Raw genomic sequence first — 24,706 nt, 5'->3', positions numbered from 1 at the left:
TCTGCAGCACGGGGTTTATCACTGAGTGTTAAAGGGAGCCTGTAGGGGAGAGCGGGGTCAGAGCAGCCGGTTTGACTTTAAGGCTGTGACAGTGATGTCACCAAGTAATAGATTTACAGGATGTTATAGTTTAGTGTGACATCTTCTTGGTATTTCAGGATGTCGTGCATTTTCTGTAAATTACCAGATCATTTTAAAAATGAACAATTTGAAAAATGCAACTTGCCAACCGTGGTGTGAGATTAGTGCCAGATAAAGGTTCCACTGAGGATAAAATATTTTAAAGGGGCAATCATAGACTGTGTAGAAGATGGACGTGGTCTCCGGGATGATACCCATATAGGTCTGAAGAGCCGTTGTGATTCTGAAAGTGACTCTGGCTGTCGCCATCTTCAACTCTTAAAATGAGCAAAGAGATAGATTGTCAGTGGAGATGAGGTGAACCCTGGATGACACAGCAGAGGAGACTAGTATAGCGTCATGAGACAGCACCCACCTGTCAGTCAATGCAGCCACGCCCTTAGTTATATATCACTATAAGGCTGGAAGATCGCTGTATGTTGTACCCATCCAGCTCCATCTCCTGCCCACCCAATGTGAGACTTTGCAGTCTTAATTCTTTGTTTTACATGATTATGTGGACAAAATGAGTTTGTGGGATATCTACAAATTACGGCGCATTATTTTCCGTTATCTTTCGTAGCTACGAATGCCACATAAGACCAGCCTGATAACACAAAGCCTGCTCCCAATAGGCCTTTTTTTCACAGCAGACATTTTGTCTTGTTTTGGGTCCCAGTTACACTTGTCATTTCAAGCGTATTGTATCCAGATGAAATCCAGATAAGGTTTAAGACACTTATGCTGAGCCTCAAATATGTGTCTCTGTTGGGGTCCAGTCCAGATGGAGGTGGTGCTGCACCTGGAGCTGTTTGGTAGCTAACAAAAGACCAGAAGAAGGTGGCAGTTAAGTTACAACAATAGCTGTTCATGAACTGTTTGGGTGAGACAAAAGTTTTATTACCTTTTTACAGATCAATGCTCTCTCCGAGCAGATCATTCAGTATGATTGTGTCCCTTTAACTAGACAGAGAGAATGACGACAGCTAGTTTCAGTGTAACTTTAGCTGCCATTATCACAGAGGACAGACCCTGTGTGGCTATCTCCACCGACTGCTTAAAGGGTGCATTTACACCTTGTAAACAACTGGCTAGAATGTGTCTCACACCTCCTATGATGTGGTGTGAACAGGGTTCAATCCATCATGAATGAGTTTTTGATGCATTTACACATCTTTTTGGAGAAACATAGGCACTGCTTGGATTAGGCCACTAAAACACTTGGTTAAGGTTGTGGAAAAATATAATATTTAAAAAGCTAACTTGTCGTGACCATGAATGACAAATGAATTAAATAACTCATGTGTAATTATCACCAACTCTTTAGTTCCCCTCAACTCTTTTGATTTTCTCAATCAAACCCATTTTGAGCCACAGTGGGCACCTTTTTGTTGTTGCTGTTTTTGCTAAGAAAAACTCTGATCATTTGACTGTACAAACCGCAGAGCATTGAGCAGCTAAAGAGCCAAGTATGTTTTATAGGTGCTGCTGGAGACGGAGCTAATAGAGAGAACAGTGGACAAACATTCGTCAGGTGGACACAAACATGGATGCTAGCACATTATAAAAAAACTTTAAAAGGCTGAAAAAGAAAAAGAAATATCTGCCTTTAACTTTGAATGTGTTTTCACTTTTTTCCTGCCTCCCTAATCAATAAAATCAAATGATAGACTCGTGACCAATTTTGAGTGCACTTTGCTGGAAACGAGAGGCGGATGGCATCACTTCTCCTCTAGCTTAAATCACCCAACTTTCCCTTTGGAAAAAAAATCTAATCCCTTCCCCATATGGCATTGGCAGGCATTAATATAAATTAAAAATGGCAAGAGAGATAGTGAGAGAGAATCTGATCCATTTTGATAAAATTCCAAATTGTAATTTCTTGGATAAAAACACACAAACGAGACAGAGTGCTTGATACGCAGCACAGATTGGTGAGGGTGAAATTGAATGAACGTCTGACCTATTTGGCGCGGCACGCTTAACTGTGTGGGCACGGCACAGAACTGTGAGCGACGGCATCAGGAAAGATTTCTCAACGAGAGCTGAGATGAGCACACAAGGATGTCTGAGGGCGCGTCATCCTCGGCAGTGGCCATCGGGTAAGCTGTCATATCAGACAGCCGGCCCAGAGGAGGAACGGGGAGCACAGGAGAGATCCGTCCCTGCCTCCCTACAATCATCTTTTTTTATTTATTTCTTTTAGCTCTAAGCAGACATTATGTGGTTTGCCCGAGAAGAAAGTGATGGAGAGGATTCACCAGACGTGAGCTTTTCCCATCAAAGCGGATAGTGCGGACAGAACCAATCCATCACTGGAATGAGCTTCAAGCTGATGAGGTTTAGACAGACTGTTAGTTCTCCGGTGTGGCACTTTTCTTTTCATCCATTTATCTCTTGGTTATATCATTCATCTTAATTTCATCCTTCCTCTCAAAGATCAGTATTCGGTGTCTAAAATGAAACGGCTGTACTTGAAATACAGGGTCAGATCTCTTCACATTCCCCTCTAGGGTTACTTGTTAGCTGTTCAATATTGTCCGTCACTCTCTGATATCAAAATAATACAAGTGTCATTTCCTATTAGGTGCATCATCTCCATCCATAATGTACCCGTGCACCGTTTAGCACAGACACACAACGTTGTGTGAGAGCATGGACACTGAAACGCACCACTCCACCTATGCTTGCTTTACATTTGATGAAATGAAGATCAGATCATATCCATTGCCTCCACATGGCTCTCAACATGGCCACGGCCTAACTTAAACAATGTTGCATCATGGGAATCAGTGTGTCAGTTCAATGCCTTAATGACTCCTCTCTCCTCTCCACAGCATTTTTTTGTCACTTGTGGCTGGAGTTGCCACTGTTTGTATCACTTGAATCTCCATTTCTAAGCACGTGGCGACATTCTCCAAACAAATAGGGGGCCGCATTTCACCTCTACGACTGGGTCCATGAAATTATTTAATTAAATGACTTAATGAAAGTCACACTGCTTTCATATAATCTTCACATGTGGCATAATTTTATTTTATTTTATTTTAACTATCTAAACACACACAGATAGTACCTTCAATGTGACTGGCAGGCCCTCGGGGCAGCTCTAATTCTTCGTCCTCCCATGTTGGACTGAGGACAGACTGGACGCTGCAGTGACTCACTATCGCCTCAACAGGTACAATAGGTCTTACAAAACAGGATGGGCTGGGGCTAGCTGGTTAGCATGCTCAGTAGATATCTTTGCGACACAATACATAGACGTCTTTGACATAACGGCAACACTGCAATTTCTTTTCTCAAACATTGCCCCTTTAATTTTCACGAAAATAAACGTATTTACCACATCTAGAATAAAGCTGGTCGGTCCAGCTAGTTGCTACTTTAAGTGCCACTCCTCAGTACATGCCATTTAAAGGGACCACTGCTGCTGAGGTCAGATGTTTTGTCCTGGCACTACTTGCAGCTCCTATTTAGCTTCACTGAAAAGCTGGAAACAAACAAAACCCTAGTTCAGCTAAATGTATTTGAAAAATTGAAAAAAAGTCAAACTTATTTTCCTGTCTCTGTCCTATTTAAACATCCATCATTATCATCCATTAAACATAAATGATACATGCTACAATTATTATTTGTAACATTTCAGGTGCTTTCAGTGATTAGATTCAAACTAATCTGGATTAATTGCTGGCTTTTTGACAATCTATTTGATTGTGAGTGCTTGTGTTTCTAGCTTTCCATCATCTCAGCAAGTGCTTTGGTGTTCAGTGTTATCACCAGTTGAACTAGCCTTTTCTTTAAATTAGGTATTTTTTGCATTGCATTGTTTAAAGTGGAACCGCTCCGTACCTGTGATATTGGTAACAGGAGGCAGCTGACAGAGGGGTTTTTTTACATGCTGGGAGTGTACTCTGTAGGGTGAGGCCCCAGGGATGAGGGCCAAGTCGGATTCTGCTTAAGACCGCCCAATATTCTGGTTCTGGCACTAAGGCAGGCTTATCACACTTTAAGGAAGGCAATACAAGCTGCTGAGCTACTTACCTCGTATCACGGGTGAAACTTACGACTTACTGCAAGCCATCTCTTCTTTGCTGCTTTGGTATTCAGCCAGAGTGGTGTTGTATAAAAGTTGATAATGTGACTTTGCCTCTCTTGGAGACTCCTCCCTGTTAGATTTGCTCTCAGAGGTCAGCGTGTCTCAAGCAGCATTTCAGTCTGCCGTGCAAATTCAATGGGTTCAACTTCCCCGCATGCTTCACAGCCACAATTGTTCTCCCTTTTTCACGGTTTTTAACTGTGCTACTTCAGTTTCAAACTACCAACTTATTGCACATTTTACATGACTCACATTTTAAGACATTGTGTGAAACGCTGGGATGTAGGAACAGGATGTAGACTGTGTCATCTTCCCACTCTCAGTGGTTCAGTAGATTGAATAGTAAAAATTCAAAGTTGAAGGGACCGGATAATCCAATCAAAAGCCGTCAAATGAACCCAGTGTTTGAAGGGTATCTGAGGTAAAGCGTGCAATCTACCAAACTGCAAGTCAAACGCACAGCATCCACTCTGGATTCTAATACCCTAAATCAAAAACAGGACGTCGAACGCTGAGGAAGGTGCACTTATATCTCACTGACGGTCACTCCAATTATCTGCGATGGAAGTGCATCCTCATGAGCCACTTTTCTATAAGAAGCTTCCGCACATGAATATGAATCAGAATAAAGAGCCAGTACATGGGAGGATGAGGGTAGTCCAGCTTTCATGGTGGAGACGTTGATCCCAATGTCAGTGTGACAGGAGAGGAAGAAGCCCTCATCAAGGCGGGGAACTGGTGCGTCTGCGTCAGAGATGCACATGACCAGCGTTCCCATCTAAATCAGTCGACCAGTTATCACGGAGCGACACAATCGGATGCAACGCTGATGGGCCTATCCAATCCTAGACATTAGGTTTTCATTTGCATGATTGGGGGAATGTGTTGATCATTGTTAGCCGCTCCCTTTAATTCTCTAATTCCTGACTGGTATTCCTCCCACTTCACTCATTTCTGTTTGAAACAGACAAGTGTAACGCAGGGGACATTTATATCTGACTCCTTCTAAGAACAGAAAGGTCCTGAGTATTTGATGAACAGATCACCACTACTTCTCGCCTGGGCTCTATTGATATTTAAATGTTCAGCTCAGTCTGTAACAACAGTAATTAGAATCACAAAGCATACTTTCTGATGAAATTATAGATCGATTAATGAAAAACATGTTGATTCATCTCCTGACGCATTTCAATCTGAAACACTTTTTTCTTCCTTTTATTGCTTTTTCATTCATTCTCTATAAACTGAACTTCTTTACTTATGTCTGTGAGTCTGCAGCCATGCTAGCAGCTCTGAGAGGCTGCCTGTGAGGCCATGGACCAGCTTAAAGTTCACTACCCTTATGGCTAAAAATACCCTTCTTGAATTTGTTACAGAACCCAGTTAAACACTAAATCTAATCTCAGCTCAAGTGGATGTTAAATCTACAAAGGAGGCTGACTTTATGACTTTAGTGCATTGATAACACTTCTTATCTAAAGAAATACAAATCTTTCCGAGTGCCACATTATTGATGTCACTCTGCCAGCAGTGGTCCAGGTCTGCACTGTTAGCGATAGCCATCCATCATACTTAATGACTCTGTGCTAATGTACTAACGATTAAACACGCTACGCTGGAATAATAACTTTGTCTAATAATGAAACCATTTCCAAACACAGCGCAGCAGTGTTTCTATTGGCCCAACCAGCACGTCCACTCTGCCAAAGTTGGACAAATATATAGTCTGAGCTGCGATCCGTCCGGAGCTGGATAGGAGATGCATGCTTGAATTTGTCCAATGTGACATTCATGCATTTCACAAAAGATGAAAAGGATCTAATATCTAGTTCCTCCACAAAATATTCAGCTTCCACTCTCTTTGTTCAGATCAGAAAAAAACATCAAACACATGATTGAAATGTCTTTATTGTTCATCTATGAGCTTCATCCCCCCCCCAAAAAGAGCACAGTATAACCAGACATTGTGTGAGTAGAGCATTATGGTTGCTGTGTGGCCATCAGTAGTTTTTTAAGGGCACATAAACTGGAATGAGACTGCAGCACAGATCAGCAAAAACAGAGCGGCCCGTGACTCTTTCCCTCCTTGCATCCTAGACACAGTGTGAGCGTCGAAGGTGCATGTGCATATGTGCAAGGTTGTGAGAGACAGAGCCATATAGGGAGGCAGGTGAAAACAGAGTTTATATGGATCCGTCCTGACCTCTGAAAGAGAGAGAAAAAGCGAACAGGGCAGGGTTTATTAGATTACTACTGATCTCTGCTGACAGACTGCCCTTCTAGGCGTACAGACACGGTGAAGACAGAGGCTGATCCTCGGCTCAATACTGCCACCAAGTGGGAAAAAATACAACAAGTTACTGCTAAATAACAAATTATAACACTTGGAGGTATTTTTTACTGGGCAAATCACTGATTTAATTAATATTTGATTCAGTATGACTCTTCAAGAGGAAGAAATGCTGCTTTATTAGGAATGTAGGGCAACATCAGAATATATGAATAACTCAATTATGATAGGTGTGACTTGAACACTGAACAATTTTACAGTAAAGGCAACTCTTATTATCTGCACAAAGGCTTTAAAAAAGACCTTCACACGCTGGCTGGTAACTAAATCTTTTTTCTACATGGACATGATGGACAAATGTTTCCATCACAAATGGTCTAAAGCATGTGAAGGTGAAGGTGTGAGCGTATCGATATATAAAAATTATGTAATGAGTTGACGTGTCATATCATCTATAACTTGGGTAAGTGATAACTTAAATGTGAAGGAATTATTCCTATTCATTGAATCATCAATTGATCACACAAAGAATGTGAGCTGCAACTAACAATTATTGTCATTATCGATTAACCCGTCAATTATTTTTTAATCGACTTGCAGATTAAACGACTAATCGTTTCAGCTTTGAAGAATATCATATCATCTTTAAACGTAATTTAAAAGTACAGCATTAAACGCATATACATTTTTAAGCAACACTTTTAGGCAAAGGAAGACAAAACGTAAAAAACAAAAGTATCAGACACGGATATAATTGTATATTAAAAAAACAAAGAACCACAAACCAAATTCTGTGACCCATTGTGTTGGCTGGTGGCAGCGCTCCTGGAGAGTTTGTGTGGTATGTAACTTAACATTAAAATATATTTGTTAAGTGTGGCACTTTTTTCTGGAATATTTAGAACTATCTACATGTCATTAATTTGGCTTCTGGTGGTCAGTTTATCTTAAATAAAATGCAGTCGATCAGAATAGCATAATAATGGTGAATTGATCAAAGTATTTTGTGTGCGTCACATTCTACCTGCACAGAGGTACAGCGTGTCCACATACTTTTGGCTATGTATCGCCACAAAACCTTTCTCGGTCTAGCCGTCAGTCCATTGGCTATTAATTGCGATGACGGATTTCTTTCGAACCAATCAGGTTGGTTTTGTCACCCGGGTGCTGTTGCGGGAACTGCCAGACACTCAAACTAGCAAACCACGTCGGAGGACGTCTCAATCCACAAGTGTTCAGCAGAGAGGAGAGAGCTGACAAAGTCGAGTCTGTAAGGTGAGTTCTGTCGCTGCAAGACTGATACATGCCGCTAATGAACGGGTAGTGGGTAGAGCGTGTTCCGCATGCAGTGGGAAGAGTTAGCTTACTTTTCTAGCCAGCTAACGTTACTAGCAAACATAAGGAGATGAGCTGCTTAGCTACTGCTAGCTGTATCAATTTTCCTTAAAACACCGGAAGTAAGGTCAAACTTTCTTCAAAATAATAATAGAGCCCCTACGTAACTGCTCTAGCGTTTGTGCTACCGGTGCTAGCTCTTTATACAACTAACCTAGTAGACAACTTTATTTTGACAGTTGGACGGGAAGTGGTAACGTCACCGTTTAAGTCCGTCTGTAAGACCTTGCTGGCAACGTCCCGGTCGCTCTTAAATGTATTTGAAAATGCATATCACTATTCGTAGATCTGGCCATGTTGTGGTGCACTGTATCTCGCTTTATAAATCGTCAGGTTATTATGAAAGATTCGGCATAAGATGTATGTTTCTAATGCTAGTTCTGTAATCAAAGCGAGTGCTCTTCTGTGTATTACATGTTTATTCACAAAGGAAATGATAACTTAAACGATGTGATTGCACTGCTTTGCTTAGCCTGTTATTTACAGTCACAAACACCATCCATAAGTTATAGGCAACTATTGTCCAATTATGTCTGTCATAAACTAAGGTATTAATAAAAGCTTTGTAAATAGTTATTCCTCAAATTCATACCTGAATGAATAGGAACAAACAGTTACACTTGTAAGTGAAGTTGAATGTGTTTGAACTGTTCTCGCAGCACTTCTCTTGAAGGCTGTCTAAGGGATTTCTGTTCTCTGTTGCCTGGAGTAGAACTGGCTGATATTTAATATATGAAGCCTAAATCTTTTCTCAAAGTCACAAAGTTGTGGCAATATATGGGTTTATACATTTTGGTGCCTTTTATATAGTATTTAATCTTCACTGAGGACAAGTTGGGAGGGAATATGTTCACCATTCAATTCACTTGAATACATCAGTCATTAACCCCAAATGAATATCTGCACCACATCGGCCCACTGACCCATTGATCGCCAGTATTTAGTGTTGGCATTCACAAAGAAAAGAACACATTTAGCCATTTAATGCTTAACATATGTAACAACATTTGTTTCAAAATATTCGACACTCGTGAGGTGTAATTTCTTTCCCTAAATTCTTCTTGTCTTTGTCAGCTGTCTTGGTTCCCATTGGCTGATGGGGTGGACAGCATCACTATGTCTCACAGACTGACCAAGGAGGAGCTTGATGACCAGTTTGAGCTGTTCTTGAAGGAGGTAATGTAACTTAATGTTCAGTATGGAACTGTTCATAGATTATCATGACACACATTTAGATGGCATGAATCACACTCGCAAAGACATGGAGACGCAACTTGGCTGGCTTCATCTGCTTGTTAAAGTGATGCCTGTCCTTCATTTAGACATGAACAGGTCCAGAAGCTGTCCAGAAACTGTCCTTCATTTAGACATCGATGTCTTTGAATGTTTGTTGTGGCTCAGTTCAGGACGGGACATTTATAGAAAGAGAGAACAGTGTTTGAACACAGTGGATGTCCCGTTTGTTTGTTTTTTGTTAATATTCTTTACTGTTTTATTACTTCTTTACTTATTTATAATACTTGTTTTGACCTTGTTTTTTACTATGTCTCTTGTTTGCACTATTCTGTATGCTGCGGTGATCCTGTAAATGTCCCCGCTGCGGGACTAATAAAGGATTATCTTATTTTATCTTGGCCCTGGGACAATAAATATAGAACCTGGGACACAGAGATACAGTGAGACATTGTGGAGCAATAGAGACACTTCTCATTACAGACATACATTTATGCATCATGGAATATGTAGTATACAACTTTATTGTTAAATGTTCACATTCTACGTCACATGTGCTTACTGCTCACATGCTAAATCAATCACAGAGAGACTGATCTGAAGAATCTCCTCAACAATTTAATTTAGAGTCAAATAGACCATAAAGAGGAGTATGCTTAAGGGCGGGGCTACATTGTGATTGACAGGACGCTACCACGGTGCTGTCCGGTCTGAGAGTTGTCCGTGTTGTTGTCGTCCAACTTTAACCCTTTCACAGTGTGTTTTCACTTCATGAAAGTTAATTGTAACATTTTGGTTGCCTAAAAATGTCTTGCACCTGGCTCCATCCTCCCGTCCACTTCTTTAGTACAGCCTATGGTCTGAGCTGGAGTAACAACGCGGCTGCTTTCTTGCAGTGACAGCAGGAGGCTTTGCCAAAGCTTCATAACTGCACCATGTAAAACACAGATGAGCAATCGGTCTACAACGATGCACAGTGTGGAATAGTGGTTTTGGTAGTCGACTATTCTGTGAAACCCTGTTAAAGGTCCGACATTAACATCTTCAGAAGCACAAAGAGGCAAGACTGAAATGAGGGACCCTGAATTCTCACCAGTAGCAACATGGCAGCTGACTGAAAGCACGTGTCTATCCATCCAATCCACACCAACTCCAATTCTCTACGAAGTTACAAGACTTACTGATTGTGTACCTCTCTTATTTAAAAGTACTATAATCTTATAGAAGAATGCAGAGTGTCTCACTCATGGTGTAATACACACAGTGTTATCCTGAAGGCATCGCTCTGACGTAAACCTGATTTCCTGTCAGTCTGTTTCAGATGACTCTGACAAGCAGCCCGGTGCTAAAAGCAGTCAGAAATCAGCCCAGAGAGCAGCCGTGCCTTGGTGGCAAGATGAGGAACACAGCGGCGGAGGAACGGGGAGAGGTAATAACGAGGAGAGGATTCTCCATCAAAGAACAGCCTGGACGTGTTAGCCTGGCACTTTAGCCAGCATGACAATGTGTCAGTGTTTAAGCTCTGCAGTCCAGGGAGGAAGTGAGAGAGGATTTGGGTTTATGTTATAGGACTTAACAGGAATGATCAACTGGCAGTAATCAAGTGCCCATAAAAGTGAATAAATTCCTCAGTGCGTGCTCTTTTAACCCAGAAAGCTGATTTCTCCTGCTCACAGAGCTGTGCCTCCATGTACCAGGATGCATTGCACGCAAGCTTCTGTCCAACATGGCCTCTATGCAGTCCCTCTCTGCGCTGCATCTCATCAGCAGTATACTCTCGAAGAGTTAAAGTATCTTAAGAGCGATACCTCCCCCATCAGGTGGAAGTCATTCCTTATTCACAGGGCAGAATGAGCTGCAGGAAGAATCTCTTTGATTTCTATCCTACTCCAGGAGGGCATTGTCACTGACAACATGCATCTATAATGACTTGTGCTGTACACTAACAATTATTTGGAATTGACGAAGGCATAAGTGTAATTTTTCGCTGTATTCATGTCGGATGGGAGTTACGGACAACTGTCCAGAAGCTTTTGTTGAAGTTATCGTTAGAACTGAAAACATTAGTAAAGTGATGGATTTGCAGCTTTCTCCTTTTATTTTTTTATTGATAGTGAATTGAATATATTTGTCGAACAAAACAAAACAGAAAATATCACTGTGTGCATTTTTCACTATTTTCTGATAGTTTTTAACTGAAAATAATCTGCAGAATAATCAATATATCTACAGTGGCTTGCATAAGTATTCACCCCCCTTGGACTTTTCTACATTCTGTCATGGTATAACTACAGAGTAACATTTATTTCATTGGGATTTTATGTAATGGACCAACACAAAATAGTCCATTTGGAAGTGGGGGGGAAACATAGCGGAAACCCAACACTGCTCATCACCCTGAGCACACCATCCCAACAGTGAAACATGGTGGTGGTAGCATCATGCTGTGGGGATGCTTCTCTTCAGCAGCTACAGGGAAACTGGTCAGAATTGAGGGAAAGATGGATGGAGCCAATTACAGGGCAATCCTTGAAGAAAATCTGATGCAGTCTGCAAAAGACTTGAGACTGGGGCGGAGGTTCATCTTCCAGCAGGGCAATGACCCTAAACATACAGCCAGAGCTACAATGGAATGGTTTAGATCAAAGCATGTTACTGTCTTAAAATGGCCCAGTCAAAGCCCAGACCTAAATCCAATAGAGAATCCATGGCAACACTTGAAAATTGCTGTTCACAGACGGTCTCCATCCAATCTGACTGAGCTTCAGCTGTTTTGCCAAGAAGAATGGATGAACATCTCTAGAAGTGCAAAGCTGGTAGAGACGTACCCCGAAAGACTTGCAGCTGTAATTGCAGCGAAAGGGGGTTCTACCAAGTATTGACTCAGGGGGGGTGAATACATATGCACTCAACACTTTTCAGATTTTTATTTGTAAATAATTTTGCAATCCATGTAATATTTCCCCCCACTTCCAAATGATGGACTATTTTGTGTTGGTCCATTACATAAAATCCCAATGAAATCAATGTTACTCTGTGGTTGTACCATGACAAAATGTAGAAAAGTCCAAGGGGGGGTGAATACTTATGCAAGGCACTGTATGTGTTGGTGTTGAACACAGCGTCATATAGCCACTGGGTGCTTAGTCCTGTTATTCTGGCTCGTTAGCTCAGGTTGAAGTTTCCAACAGAAACCAAAGTGTATTTTGTTTGTCCAGGCTCGCCTCTCCATCCTACTGGTCAAATTGAAGTTCCTCGCTCTGTCTAACTTCACACGTCTGACTGATCTCTCCTCGACTCTTGTCCCTCCTCATTATTCAGTTCCAACAGGACAAGCATGATCTTTCACTGTTTCATTTCTTTCTGCTTCTCTCATAACACTGTCCAGCCTGCCTGGCTCTTCCTGTGTCATTCTCACTGAGCAGTGAAACACATCTCCAGCATGTTCGTGTGCAGAGTTAGACTAAAGTTGATCTTTAGGGGCGCTTTCACAAGCCAACATTTAGTCTGTTTTAATCAACCTCTGGTGCGAACATTCAAGATAAACTGGAGGAGGAGGGTCAAAGTGGAAAAAACAAATTCAACAGCAATATTTCAAAGTCCGTGATACCCTGCATAGAAGCTCTCAAGCTGAAAATGATGAATTTGCTCCTTTGTACACGCCTCTTAGCAAATTATTTTTTAATTAGGGCTGCTTTAACTCATGCACTGTGAAACCGAACCAGACTAAAGAGAAAAAGAACCCAAACTATCACTTTGACTGTGATTCGGTAGAGCCAACAGACCTATACAATGAATCTACGGTTTTGATTAGCGGTAGCGCTCTTATAAAACCAATAATAGACTCATTTAGAGTCTAAATTATTCTTTGAGAAGTGTTGCCCTTTGTGAGACATTGTAACATAGTCAATATGTAGTAGCATCTAGTCAACAGATCTCCCTCACTGCTACTGTGTAACATGTCAAATCTGCACTTCTGTAGGAAAGTGAGTGTTGATTTCACAGCTTTGTGTTTGTCTGATATTTCTAAAAGCTGTCCCTTTCTGTTTCCTCTCTTTCCCAAGCAGAGATGGCCAAAAGCAGATTTATCAAAGGCAAAAAGTCTCATCATGAGAACAACAATGGTGAGAGCTTAGAGTTCTTTTAGACCACGTTGTGTCCGTGTGGAAACGTCATGCATCCACAGTAGTGTTCTCAGCTTGTTTCTGTGCCAGTTATCTAACAGTCAGCTGCTTAAACCTCTGTTCAGTCCCCTGCTGCTCTGTAATCACCAGCACTGTGTTTGAATTCAGCTACACTTTTGAGTTAGTATTTCACGTATTTTTTGACAAATTATAACAAGTATGAAATAGTGATATGATGCTGGCTCCTCAAAAGCCAGGCAGTCCCTCCCACGCTGGTCAAATCATCATCATTATTATTATGATGTTCACATAGCACAGCTGTTCTCAAGCACCGGTAGTGATTGTATGTATTTATATTTAAAATGAATGATCATAGAGGAAGTTAGAGGAAAGAAAAACACTTGTCTTCTGAACTCTACTCCCCCCCCCCCACCTTCAGGGCTGGTTTACATCATTGTTTTGTAAAAGTTGAGTCTTCTTCATTAACACAAGATCGTCAAGCTAGCACTGTGGAGACGGTTTGTTTTAGGTGAGAAAAATGCTCAATGTGCTGAAATGGAGAGAAAAAATGGGAGAAAAGATATGCGTTTTTGTATTAAGCCAGACTGTATCAGCCAGGCTGTACAGGTCCTACATTACCCACAATGCAACTCAACTGCCGACCCTTTGGTTGGAGGTTCTTTTGAAACTTGTAATCTTCTGGAGTGAAGTGATCTTTAGGCCTCTTCTTGTTTCATAGTCTTCTTTCCAGGGGTCCTTACCCCCTCTACCATTAATACAACTTTCCTGTTTGATTATTTCCTATTAAACTGTCTTTCAAAAGAATTAATATTGTTTGCTTCACATCAAAGTTTCCCGTATTTCATGGTTGGGCTTCCTCAGTTGCTGAACGATACCAAACACCTGATTTCACTCACTGAATAGAACCTGATGGAATAGACCAATGAAAAACGATGACCGTCCAGCTTATGTTTGAAGGAAGGCCTCTGTGTTAGTTGTCAGTCTGAAGAAGATCTGAGGTACTCATATGTAAGTTAAAGGGAGACAGTCTCTTGCTCTGCCTTCCTGTACCTGTAGGCTCTATCGCAAGAAAGTTCTACTGACTGCCGCACATGCTCTGTAGCGAAGCACAGAGAGAACGACCGTCTTTGGGATTACGTTAGAAGACTGAAAACTGAAGTAAAATAAGATTAGTCCAGTCCATCCAGCGGTCTGTGTCAAAGAATGTGCTGAAGAGGAGATGGGGAGCAGCCCCCCCTGAACACTACTAAATGAAACCAAGCAGCCATCTTTACCTCATAGGGATGTGTAACCACTTCCTGTCCGTTCAGCGTCTATCCTCCTTGAATACAATGGGGTGGGTGTCAGGTCCGTGCTGCCCTACCATGGATGGGTCCTCCTGGAGTCTTGCAGGCTGTTCTCTGACCCAGAACTCTGAGTTCTCTGTGGAAGATGTAGAATTGATGTCCCTAATCGCTACCCCTGTTGTGTTTACACCCCCAAAACATGAGGTAGAGCGAGTTACGTCTTGCTGTTTGAAGTGAAATCCACAGTGAGAGTGGTCTTCTTTTGAAAATTGGCTTTTCTTTGAAATGGGCAACACAAAAGCACAATCCATTGCAGGGAATTTTAATAAAAGATGGCCAGTGTGTGTGGATGAATGTAATCAAAGCCTGGTGTAGTTTAGATGTTTCATTCTGATAGCTATTCCAGATTTCATTTGACAGTTCACCGACATTATTTACTCTGTTTCTTCCTGCTGTCCGAAGTCGTCAGCGTGGAGCCCTTTTCTAGGCCGGTCCCTAAACCTCGCTGCAAAGCTTCTGATAAACCGGTTCAATTGGACACGACCCACAAAGATACAGTCTTGAGGGGTTCCCGAACCGTGGAAAGACACAGAACGCCGTCCGATGGCGCTGACAGTGTGAGCAGTGAAAACGTCCCGAGTGTGTCAGGAGAGAGGAGCCCTGATGAGACCCTCTCTGATGAGGCTCCACCAGCCAGCACTGATAGTCATTCCCAAGATGGTAACTTCAGCTCAAGTCCTCAAACCCTCTGGTAGTAGAGTAGTACCACTAGTTCTGTTACGTTTCTGTCTTTGTCTCTATTAAGCTTTGAGTTTTTAGATTTGATGTTGATGTTCTTCTGCCTGCCACATGAAACTAACAGTCTTGTAAGTTTGCTTACCGATACATTAGATATATCTGTTACATCGGATGTAATTAGTTGTGTCATTGTTGTTCACTGCCTGATGGAGGTTCTTCATTAAATCATTTTGATAAACTGGTAATTCCGTTTAACTTCCTTTAAACTTAAATGTCTCCAATTTAACTTTAGAAATTGATATTTTTGGATTATTATAAGAACTGAACAGGTAGCGGAGAGTGGTTGGCAGTACAGGGTCACAGTAGTAGTACACAGTGTGTGTCCTCCATCCATCTTAACATTGGTTATATAGACCTGTGTCAGCATCGAGGCTTGAGTCACAGATTCATCCAGGTTCCATCAACCGGTACTCGCAATCAGTCCCCACCTGCAGCTGATAGTCCTCAGTGTTGAATTACAGTTGACACAAGAGGAATAAATACCTCTAAGTATAATAAATAGCTTATCTACTTACAGCTATTAGTCATAATCTCTGAACAAGGTTCACTCGTGCCTTTCTATGACACTTCCCTCCAGGACTGCTGGGATCTGGGAAGACTTTCAGGAAGTCTGTTCGACAGGAGGACGAGGATCCAGGAGATGCTGGTTTGAAGGAAGACGGGCTGAAAGCAGCTGACCTCAGCAGAGACAGTATTGAGCTAGAGGGTGAGTCGAGGACAACAGAGATGAGCAGGGTGAGACATGGGGACAAATACTTCTGTGCTGCCCTCAGTATATGTGCTGTGATACACCTTGGCAGTTAGACAAACTCCTTCCTGACATCACGACTCTGAAGACAGTGCCCGTTGTCCACAGGTTTAATGACGTAAGAAAGAGTAAAACTAAAACACACAAAAGGCATAATGAATACAAATAAAATGATTTCTCTTTAACCTTACACATACACACAATGTACATATACTGATTCTTCAATGAAATACATTGCTTTGTTTTTAATCGCTGCTTTTTATGTATTTACTGCTGATATGAACTTTAACAACAGTCATAGCGGAGTTACTAATGACTCGATGGACTTTGTGCATAAAACTTCCCAAAACTAAACATTGTCACAAAAATAATCATCTGCGATCATAAGTAACAATAAAACAAATCAATACATACCAATGATGCTATCAAAAGGCATAAGATGCAGGCAGATTCAACTGGATTGGAAAACTACCGAAAACAGCGGCTCTGAGCCACGCTCTTCCTTCACTTCCTGATTATAAGTCACCTGACAAGTTACAGGACACTTCCTGTTTCAAAATAAAACGTATAACATACTGACTTAACAATTGTAACAAAACACTCCCCGCCTGGCGTGAATACACGCCACTCAATAAATCCTAGACAGTTCACTTCACTGGGCCTCTGGGGGGAGAAGAAGCACTACCTCAGAGACAGGCCTAAGAAAGAGTTTAGTCACTCCTGTTCGTGTGACCTTGATCTCGACCTTTCGCACCTTCCCGTCTTCGCTGGGGAAGGTCTGTCTTACCAGCCCAAGAGGCCATTCATTCCTTGGTACTTGGCTATCCTTGAGGAGAACAACACTTCCTGGGTTGATGTTCGGATGAGTGGACTGCCACTTCTTGCGTGCCTGTAGTGTTGGGAGGAATTGCTTTCGCCATCTGTCCCAGAAGGTGTTAGACAGGTGCTGGACCTGCCGCCACTGGTGCTTGTAGAGGTCTGAAACTCCAAACTCTCCAGTAGGAGCAGAAAGGACATTCACTTTTTGAATGAGAAGAGCAGCTGGAGTGAGTATAAATGAGTCCTCAGAGTCAGTTGTCACAGGAACAAGAGGCCTGCCATTTATAATGGCTGTCACTTCTGCCATGAAAGTCACCAGCACCTCATGGGTAAGTTTGTCCTTCAGCTGAAGGAACATGGAGTCCAAGATTCTCCTTGCAAGACCAATCATTCTTTCCCATGTACCGCCAAAATGAGAGGCGTGCGGAGGGTTAAAGGTCCAAGAGCAACCTTGGCCTGACAGGTAAGACTTCACCGTTATGTTGTCAATGTTTGAGGGTATCTTCAACTGCTTGCAGGCACCAACAAAGTTGGTGCCACGGTCTGAGCGGATGTGTTTGACAGGACCGCGCACAGCAAGAAAGCGCCTTAGCGCGTTGATGAAGCTGGATGTGTCAAGAGACTCTATGACTTCAATATGAACCGCTCGTACGCTCATACACGTGAAGATTACGGCCCATCGTTTACTGTGTGAATGGCCTCCTCTTGTTCTACGTGAAGAGACACTCCAAGGGCCGAACACATCAAGCCCGACATTCGTAAAAGGAGGTTCTGTCGAGAGGCGATCCGCTGGAAGACTGGCCATCTTTTGAATTGTAAGTGGGGCTCTAAGCCTTCTGCAGGTTATACACTGGTGGATGATGTTGCTCACTTTTCTTTTGCCACCAACTATCCAAAAACCAGCTGTACGGACAGCCCCTTCTGTAAACAGACGGCCTTGGTGATAGATTTGTTCGTGGTGATGCTTGATGAGTAAGGTTGCAACCTGATGTTTGCCAGGAATAATCACTGGAGTCTTTTCACTCTGATCAAGGTTTGCATTGTGGAGGCGGCCTCCGGCTCTCAGAAGGCAGTGTGCATCAATGAAAGATCCAGATTTTTGAGAGAACTACTTTTAGGAATCTGCTCATGTTTTTGGATACATTTGATCTCTTGACTGTAGACTTCCTCCTGTACTGCTTGAATGATGATGTGCGACGCTTGATCAGACTCCTCAACAGTGTATCCTGTTTTGCAGTGATGCCAGCCCTTACAAGGGCTGTTCTTCAAGGTCATGTTGAAAAGACGGGCTATGTGTATGAGGCGAATAATGGCCCGAGTTAGAGACTTCCAGGATGAGAACTTCGAGAATCGTTGAGAACCAAGCTGCTTGGATGTTGTTGTAGTACTCAAAGTGGACACCAGAGGGCGAATGTCTGGGTCTGAACCCGGGTCTACAAGCTCGTAGGTGCTCTTTGAGGCACTTGTCTCTGGTGTGTACAGAGATTTGGGTCCACTCAGCCAGTTTGTGTCGTTCAAACGGCCTGCAGCGACAGAACGTGTAGCGTGGTCCGCAGGGTTCTGTTCTGTTGACACGTAGCGCCATTGATCTGGGTGAGAGGACCTTCGGATACGTAATACCCGGTTACTTACATATACATAAAAGCGCCTGGTTTCATTAGAAATGTAGCCAAGGACTACCTTGCTGTCTGAGTGGAAGGTTGTTTCATCGAGCTGAAGGTCTAGTTCTGCCAAGATTAAGTCTGCTAACTCCACTCCAAGCACTGCTGCGCAAAGTTCCAGTCTCGGAATTGTTTGCTCAGGACGGGGGGTCAGCTTGGCTTTGCCCATTACAAATCCCACATGGTTATTTCCAGCACAGTCAGTTACTTTTAGATATGCCACAGCGGCGATAGCTTTCGTGGATGCGTCAGAAAAGACGCACAATTCCCTTCTGACAGCTGCTGGGGGCGAAGTTGTAGTGTAGGCTCTGGGAATAGAAAGCTGGAACAGTTCTTTCAAAGATGCTCTCCAAGATGTCCATGCTTCCTCCATTTCTTGGGGCAAAGGCGAGTCCCAGTCACCTTTCTCAATTGTGAGTTCTCTCAGAATAGCCTTACCTTGTATTGTGACTGGCGCTACAAACCCTAGAGGATCGTAGAGGCTGTTGATTGTGGACAAGATACCCCGTCGAGTGTAGGGTTTTATCTCCTCAGAGACGCTGAAGTGGAAGCAGTCGGTCTGGAGGTCCCAATTGATTCCAAGGCTACGTTGCATCGGCAGCGCATCTGCACTGAGGTCCAGGTCTTTAAGGTCTTTTGCACGATCTTCGGCCGGAAAGGCCTCCATGACCTCCTTGTTGTTTGCTGCGATCTTGTGCAGCCTTAAGTTTGATTTGGAGAGAACTTCCTGTGTTTTTTTCAGCAGGTTGACCGCAGCTTCGACTGTGGGCAGGGACTTCAACCCATCGTCTACATAGAAGTCACGCATCACAAAACGTTGGACGTCAGGGTCGATGTGGAGCTCACTGACCTGAACAGACTGGTGAAGTCCATGAATCGCTACTGCGGGTGAAGGACTATTTCCAAAGACGTGGACCGTCATTCGATACTCCACAATGTCTTTGGAGGGGTCGTTATCTTGGAACCATAGAAAACGAAGGAAGTTCCTATCGTCTTCCCTTACTGAGAAACAATAGAACATCTGTTCTATGTCCGTTGTAAAGGCGATTGCTTCCTTTCTAAAGCGCATCAGTACACCGAGCAGCGTGTTGTTCAGATCAGGCCCAGTCAACAGCACGTCGTTGAGCGACACACCGTTGTACTGGGCGCTGGAATCGAAGACCACTCGTATTTGTTTTGGTTTTCTTGGATGGTACACACCAAATATTGGCAAGTACCACTGTCCTTCATCCTCACTGGGAAGAGGAGCTAACTCAGCGTGACCATTCTTGAACATCTTGTCCATGAAAATGAGAAAGTGGTCTCTCATTTCAGGCTTCCTTGTTGCGCCTGAGCGACTTGAGACGGTTCAATGCTTGTGGCTTGTTATTGGGGAGCCGTTGACGTGGGCATTTAAAAGGTAATGGAGCTACCCAACTGTTGTTTGCATCTTTTGTTAGTCCTTCTTTCATTATTTTCATGAAGGAGATGTCTTGGATAGACGGAGCCATGTTGTTGTCGTCTTTGGTCTGCTTGAATATGTTATGTCCTAAGCTGTCAACATCACAGTTTGATATCTCCTCAGGATGTGTTTGGAGGTGGTTTGTGGCCTGGGTGTCACTATATTTTTCCTTTACACAGAACACGTTAGGACACGGGTCAAAGAGAGTAGGGCGTCCCCGTTCCGTGGTGATCGTGTAGAAGGCGCTGACTGTCGGTGGTTTGTGAACGCGACCTAAACATATGTTACCCACGATGACCCATCCCAGATCCAACTTCTGAGCATAAGGTAGGTTGTGTGGGCCATTGACCTGTTTGCGGACCTTGTGGACTCTGATAATATCCCGACCTAAGAGAAGCATAATTGGGGCCTGTGGGTCGATATCTGGGATGAGTTGTGCAACTGACTTTAGGTGTGCGTGATGAAAAGCTGCATTGGGAGTTGGAATCTCATCTCTGTTATTTGGAATGTCATCACATTCTATGAGGCTGGGTAGTGGGATGCTGACGGTCCTATCCAAAGATTCCACAATGTAGCCACTGGCCCTTCTTCCTGTCGCTTTCTTTACTCCAGCACATGTTTTCAATGAGTAAGGAGCACTTGGACTTTGGTCGTTGAAGACTTCGAAGAACTGTGAACGAACTAGTGATCTGTTGCTCTGTTCATCCAGAATCACATACATCTTCACTGCTTTGTCAGCGTGGCCGGCTGGATACACTTTCACGAGGGATACTTTAGAGCAGGATCGGTCCGTCACGTCTCCGCCACAGACATCTGTACATTTGGTGGTGACATGGGGTTGTGGAGAGCTGTCCTCCTCCCCGCCATGCTCTGGAGCCGAGTCCGTGCCTTCAACCCAGGGTGCAGGTCCAGGGTGAAGCGCTGTGTGATGTTTCTCACTTTTACATTCATAACATCGAACATTAAATGTGCAGTTCCTTGCAATGTGTGATGATGAAGCACAGCATTTGAAACAGACATTATTCTCTTTTAAGAATGTCTTACGGTCTTCGATGGGCTTTTCTCTGAATGCACGGCATTTGCGTATAGGGTGAAGTTTTTTATGGATTGGACACAGTTTGTCACAGTCATCGAATTTCGTTGAGGGCTCCCTAGGATCAGAGATGGCTTTTGGAAATATCTCTGTTTTGTGAACAGAGACTTCTCGCTGTCTGTTTGGCTTCCAAGCTGTTTTTTCTGTCCTGGGAGACATGTCTAAGTGAGAGACAAAGTTGAAACTTGGGTCATTTTTGACACTAGCTTCATGGCTAACAAAGTTTACGAAGCAGGCAAAGGGGGGATATGAAACGTGATATTGCCGCTTGTAGGATGCCCCAACTGACGCCCACTTTTCTTGCAGACCGAAGGGGAGCTTCTGTACAATTGGGTTGACGCCTCTCGCTGTATCGAGGAAAGAGAGGCCGGGCAGGTCTCCTTCAGCTTTGGCTGACTCTAGTTCCATTAAAAGATCACTCAACTTTGTTAGTTTAGAATAATCTCGATGTGTTATTTTTGGAAAGGCGTCGATACGTTTGAACAGAGCATCTTCTATTACTTCTGCGGAGCCATAAGTTTGTTCAAGTCTGTCCCATATCATAGCCAAGCCTGCTGATGGATGATTGATGTGTATTGCTCTTATGTGCTCGACGTGTTCTGCTGACTCTTTGCCGAGCCACTTAAACAGGAGATCCATTTCTTCGCTTGGTGCCAGGTCCAAACCTCTGGTTGCGTTTTGAAAAGAGCGTTTCCAGGCTCTGTAGTTCTGAGGTCTGTCGTTGAATTGAAGTAGGCCTGTTGCCACAAGCTCACGACGAGCAAAGTATCTCACAAAGTCGCTAATGTTGGAGTTGTTGTTATCGGTGTTTGAAGACGTGGGATAAGATTTAAGAGCAGGATGACCTTCGTCGTTTTGAGGTTCAAGACCTTGCTCAGGAGTGGCATTGTGATTGTCAAACCGAACATTGCGTGTCCTATCGACCTTTTCATCTTTGTAGATGTAAGGCTGCTGTGAGGTGAGGCGAGTTGGTTGAGAAGCTGCATTATGGCCATGTGTATGATGGGAAGCTATATTGGCTTGGGTCGGATGGAATGAGTTGGCTTCAGATTTGATAGATGAAGCTGAAGTTTCGTAGTTAGGGCTTGGCCTTCTTTTTGTTGCAACACCATCATCAAGTAGCTGAGCGTCTGCGTTTTGTGGTTCGGCTTGGTCAATCACGTATTGTTCTGTGCGTTGTGCAGCTTCCAAAGGACTGGAGTCCAAATTTAACATGAAACTATGTCTTTCATTGTTTGCATCTACCGCAGCTTCAAGGGTTTCTGCCTCAGCTACAGCTGCAGCTGTCTCTTTCTTGTAATTGAGCATTTCTATTGAGGCTTCTAGCTTAGCTTTTTCTAGCTTTAGGCTCATTTCCTCTTCGGCGTAGGACATGCCTCTGCTCTCCCTCTTGCTTTTGCTGCGGCAGACCCCGTTGATGATACTCTTAAGTATGTAGTAGAACATGTAGCGCGGGACCGCGTCTTTAATGAAGTTGCTTTCTCGGACATGGCGTTGTCTGGTGACGTACCTCTGTTTAGACACCGCTGTGATGATCATCCACTGGCTGCGTGTGATGACGTTGTTAGTAGCGTCTGTCAGCTGGCTGCGTTATCTTGCCCGCTAGAAAGCCATTGTTTTACTGTGCTGCCCTCAGTATATGTGCTGTGATACACCTTGGCAGTTAGACAAACTCCTTCCTGACATCACGACTCTGAAGACAGTGCCCGTTGTCCACAGGTTTAATGACGTAAGAAAGAGTAAAACTAAAACACACAAAAGGCATAATGAATACAAATAAAATGATTTCTCTTTAACCTTACACATACACACAATGTACATATACTGATTCTTCAATGAAATACATTGCTTTGTTTTTAATCGCTGCTTTTTATGTATTTACTGCTGATATGAACTTTAACAACAGTCATAGCGGAGTTACTAATGACTCGATGGACTTTGTGCATAAAACTTCCCAAAACTAAACATTGTCACAAAAATAATCATCTGCGATCATAAGTAACAATAAAACAAATCAATACATACCAATGATGCTATCAAAAGGCATAAGATGCAGGCAGATTCAACTGGATTGGAAAACTACCGAAAACAGCGGCTCTGAGCCACGCTCTTCCTTCACTTCCTGATTATAAGTCACCTGACAAGTTACAGGACACTTCCTGTTTCAAAATAAAACGTATAACATACTGACTTAACAATTGTAACAAAACAACTTCAATGCCTCCCAGTCAATGATAGCTGTGGCGGGCAGCAGTATGTTGTTTTTTACGTCCGTCAGTCCGTCTATTACGTTTTCATTAACGCAATACCTCAAAAACATTGTGAGGCAAATATCCAACTGGACTCAAGAATGAACTGGATAGATTTTTCACTGTGACCTCATGTCCGTCCCATTCTCCTGAACGTGGTTTCTCAGGAACTTCTTGAGCGAATTTCTTTAAATTTGGCACAAACGTCCACCTGGACTCAAGGATGGATCAAAGGTCATTGTGACTTGGCCATAACTCATAAATCCATATGCTAATTATGACAATTTCACACAAAAGTGATGACATTTTGGACAGATATGGCTGTAAACTGCAACATGGTTGGTGGAGGCATACAACCTCAATCTATTTTTGAAAGTCCATTTTGGCTAGTAGTTAGTTGGATCACATTTCATATAGAAATTGTTGTCTATGGTTAGGGTTTTCTACAAATAAATTCTAAACTGACTAATAATTCAGTTGAGAAATATCACACTGCTCTCCGTGTGTGCTCTCTTTTTGTGTGCAGACTCAGTGATGGTACCAGCTGCTAACACGACCGGCTTGGACACGATAGAGGAAGAAGAGGAGAAAGCCAGGTTCTTTGCCCAACTAGAGGCAGGAGCTCTGTCATCTATAGATTACTCCATTCTGAACAGAGAGCTGGACTTAACAAGTTCTGCCATCGCTACTAACCTCAGGTATGTAAGCAGCCATGCTGGTATATTACACACTGTAAGCACTGAAGAAGAGAATTAGTCTGAACAGATCAACCATGAAGGAGTCCCACCACCAGATGTTTTGGTACCAACACAACATTTTTGTTTCCTAGACTAAACCTGCATGTTGCTCTTCTTGAAGGTGACGTTCGATTTCCACTCCATCAGTGTTCTCTAGTTGCTTACACACGTTGCTTGTACAATGCACAGTACTGGGCTTCCTTTTGGCAGACGGTTGGACCTCATGCAAGAACATTTTCGTATTCATAAACGTTTTACTCTTTCTGTGACGGTCGCTAGTACAAGGGTTCAACACCAGATTTAGCAAATCCTCTTGAAGACACAAACTTGCTGTGAATGGCTCGTTTCAACTTCATCAATGTACTTCGGTTGTTTGTGAAATCTGATCATTAGCATCAATGCCTCTAAATGACTTTAACAGGCCACCGGTTCTGCCATGAAACAGAAGGAATACAAAGAGGTATGTCAAACCACGGAGCTTCAAGTCCTGCTGTTTGTCAAAAATGTATCATATTTAACTCTGCAGCTGTCAACCCCTTGTCATTGTACAGTCGTACTAAGACAGAAAGAAAGGTTACATTGTTGCAAAGTG

At 42.9% G+C, this 24,706-nt stretch overlaps 1 protein-coding gene across 9 annotated transcripts in view; it reads left to right on the top strand.

The window, feature by feature from the left end:
* The first annotated feature begins 7,687 nt into the window (after positions 1–7,687).
* Positions 7,688–24,706, top strand: part of cep162 (centrosomal protein 162) — a 36,313-nt gene continuing 19,294 nt past the window's right edge. For 3 of the 9 annotated variants that reach the window (XM_076105353.1, XM_076105351.1, XM_076105360.1), the window contains exons 1-7: positions 7,688–7,784; positions 8,979–9,080; positions 10,449–10,566; positions 13,202–13,261; positions 15,031–15,288; positions 15,944–16,072; positions 23,904–24,075. In XM_076105353.1, the coding sequence (XP_075961468.1) occupies positions 9,021–9,080; positions 10,449–10,566; positions 13,202–13,261; positions 15,031–15,288; positions 15,944–16,072; positions 23,904–24,075 (797 nt within the window). In that variant the 5' untranslated portion in view covers positions 7,688–7,784; positions 8,979–9,020. The remainder of the gene's footprint in view (positions 7,785–8,978; positions 9,081–10,448; positions 10,567–13,201; positions 13,262–15,030; positions 15,289–15,943; positions 16,073–23,903; positions 24,076–24,706) is intronic. The other 6 variants (XM_076105352.1, XM_076105354.1, XM_076105357.1 and 3 more) reach the window with 6 other exon arrangements.

Source organism: Anarhichas minor, unplaced genomic scaffold (assembly GCF_050575085.1).
Source record: "Anarhichas minor isolate MPS153535 unplaced genomic scaffold, ASM5057508v1 ptg000032l, whole genome shotgun sequence".
NCBI lineage: Eukaryota > Metazoa > Chordata > Actinopteri > Perciformes > Anarhichadidae > Anarhichas > Anarhichas minor.
The sequence above is the reverse complement of the archived record's forward strand: the minus strand, read 5'-3'. Positions and strand labels throughout refer to the sequence as shown.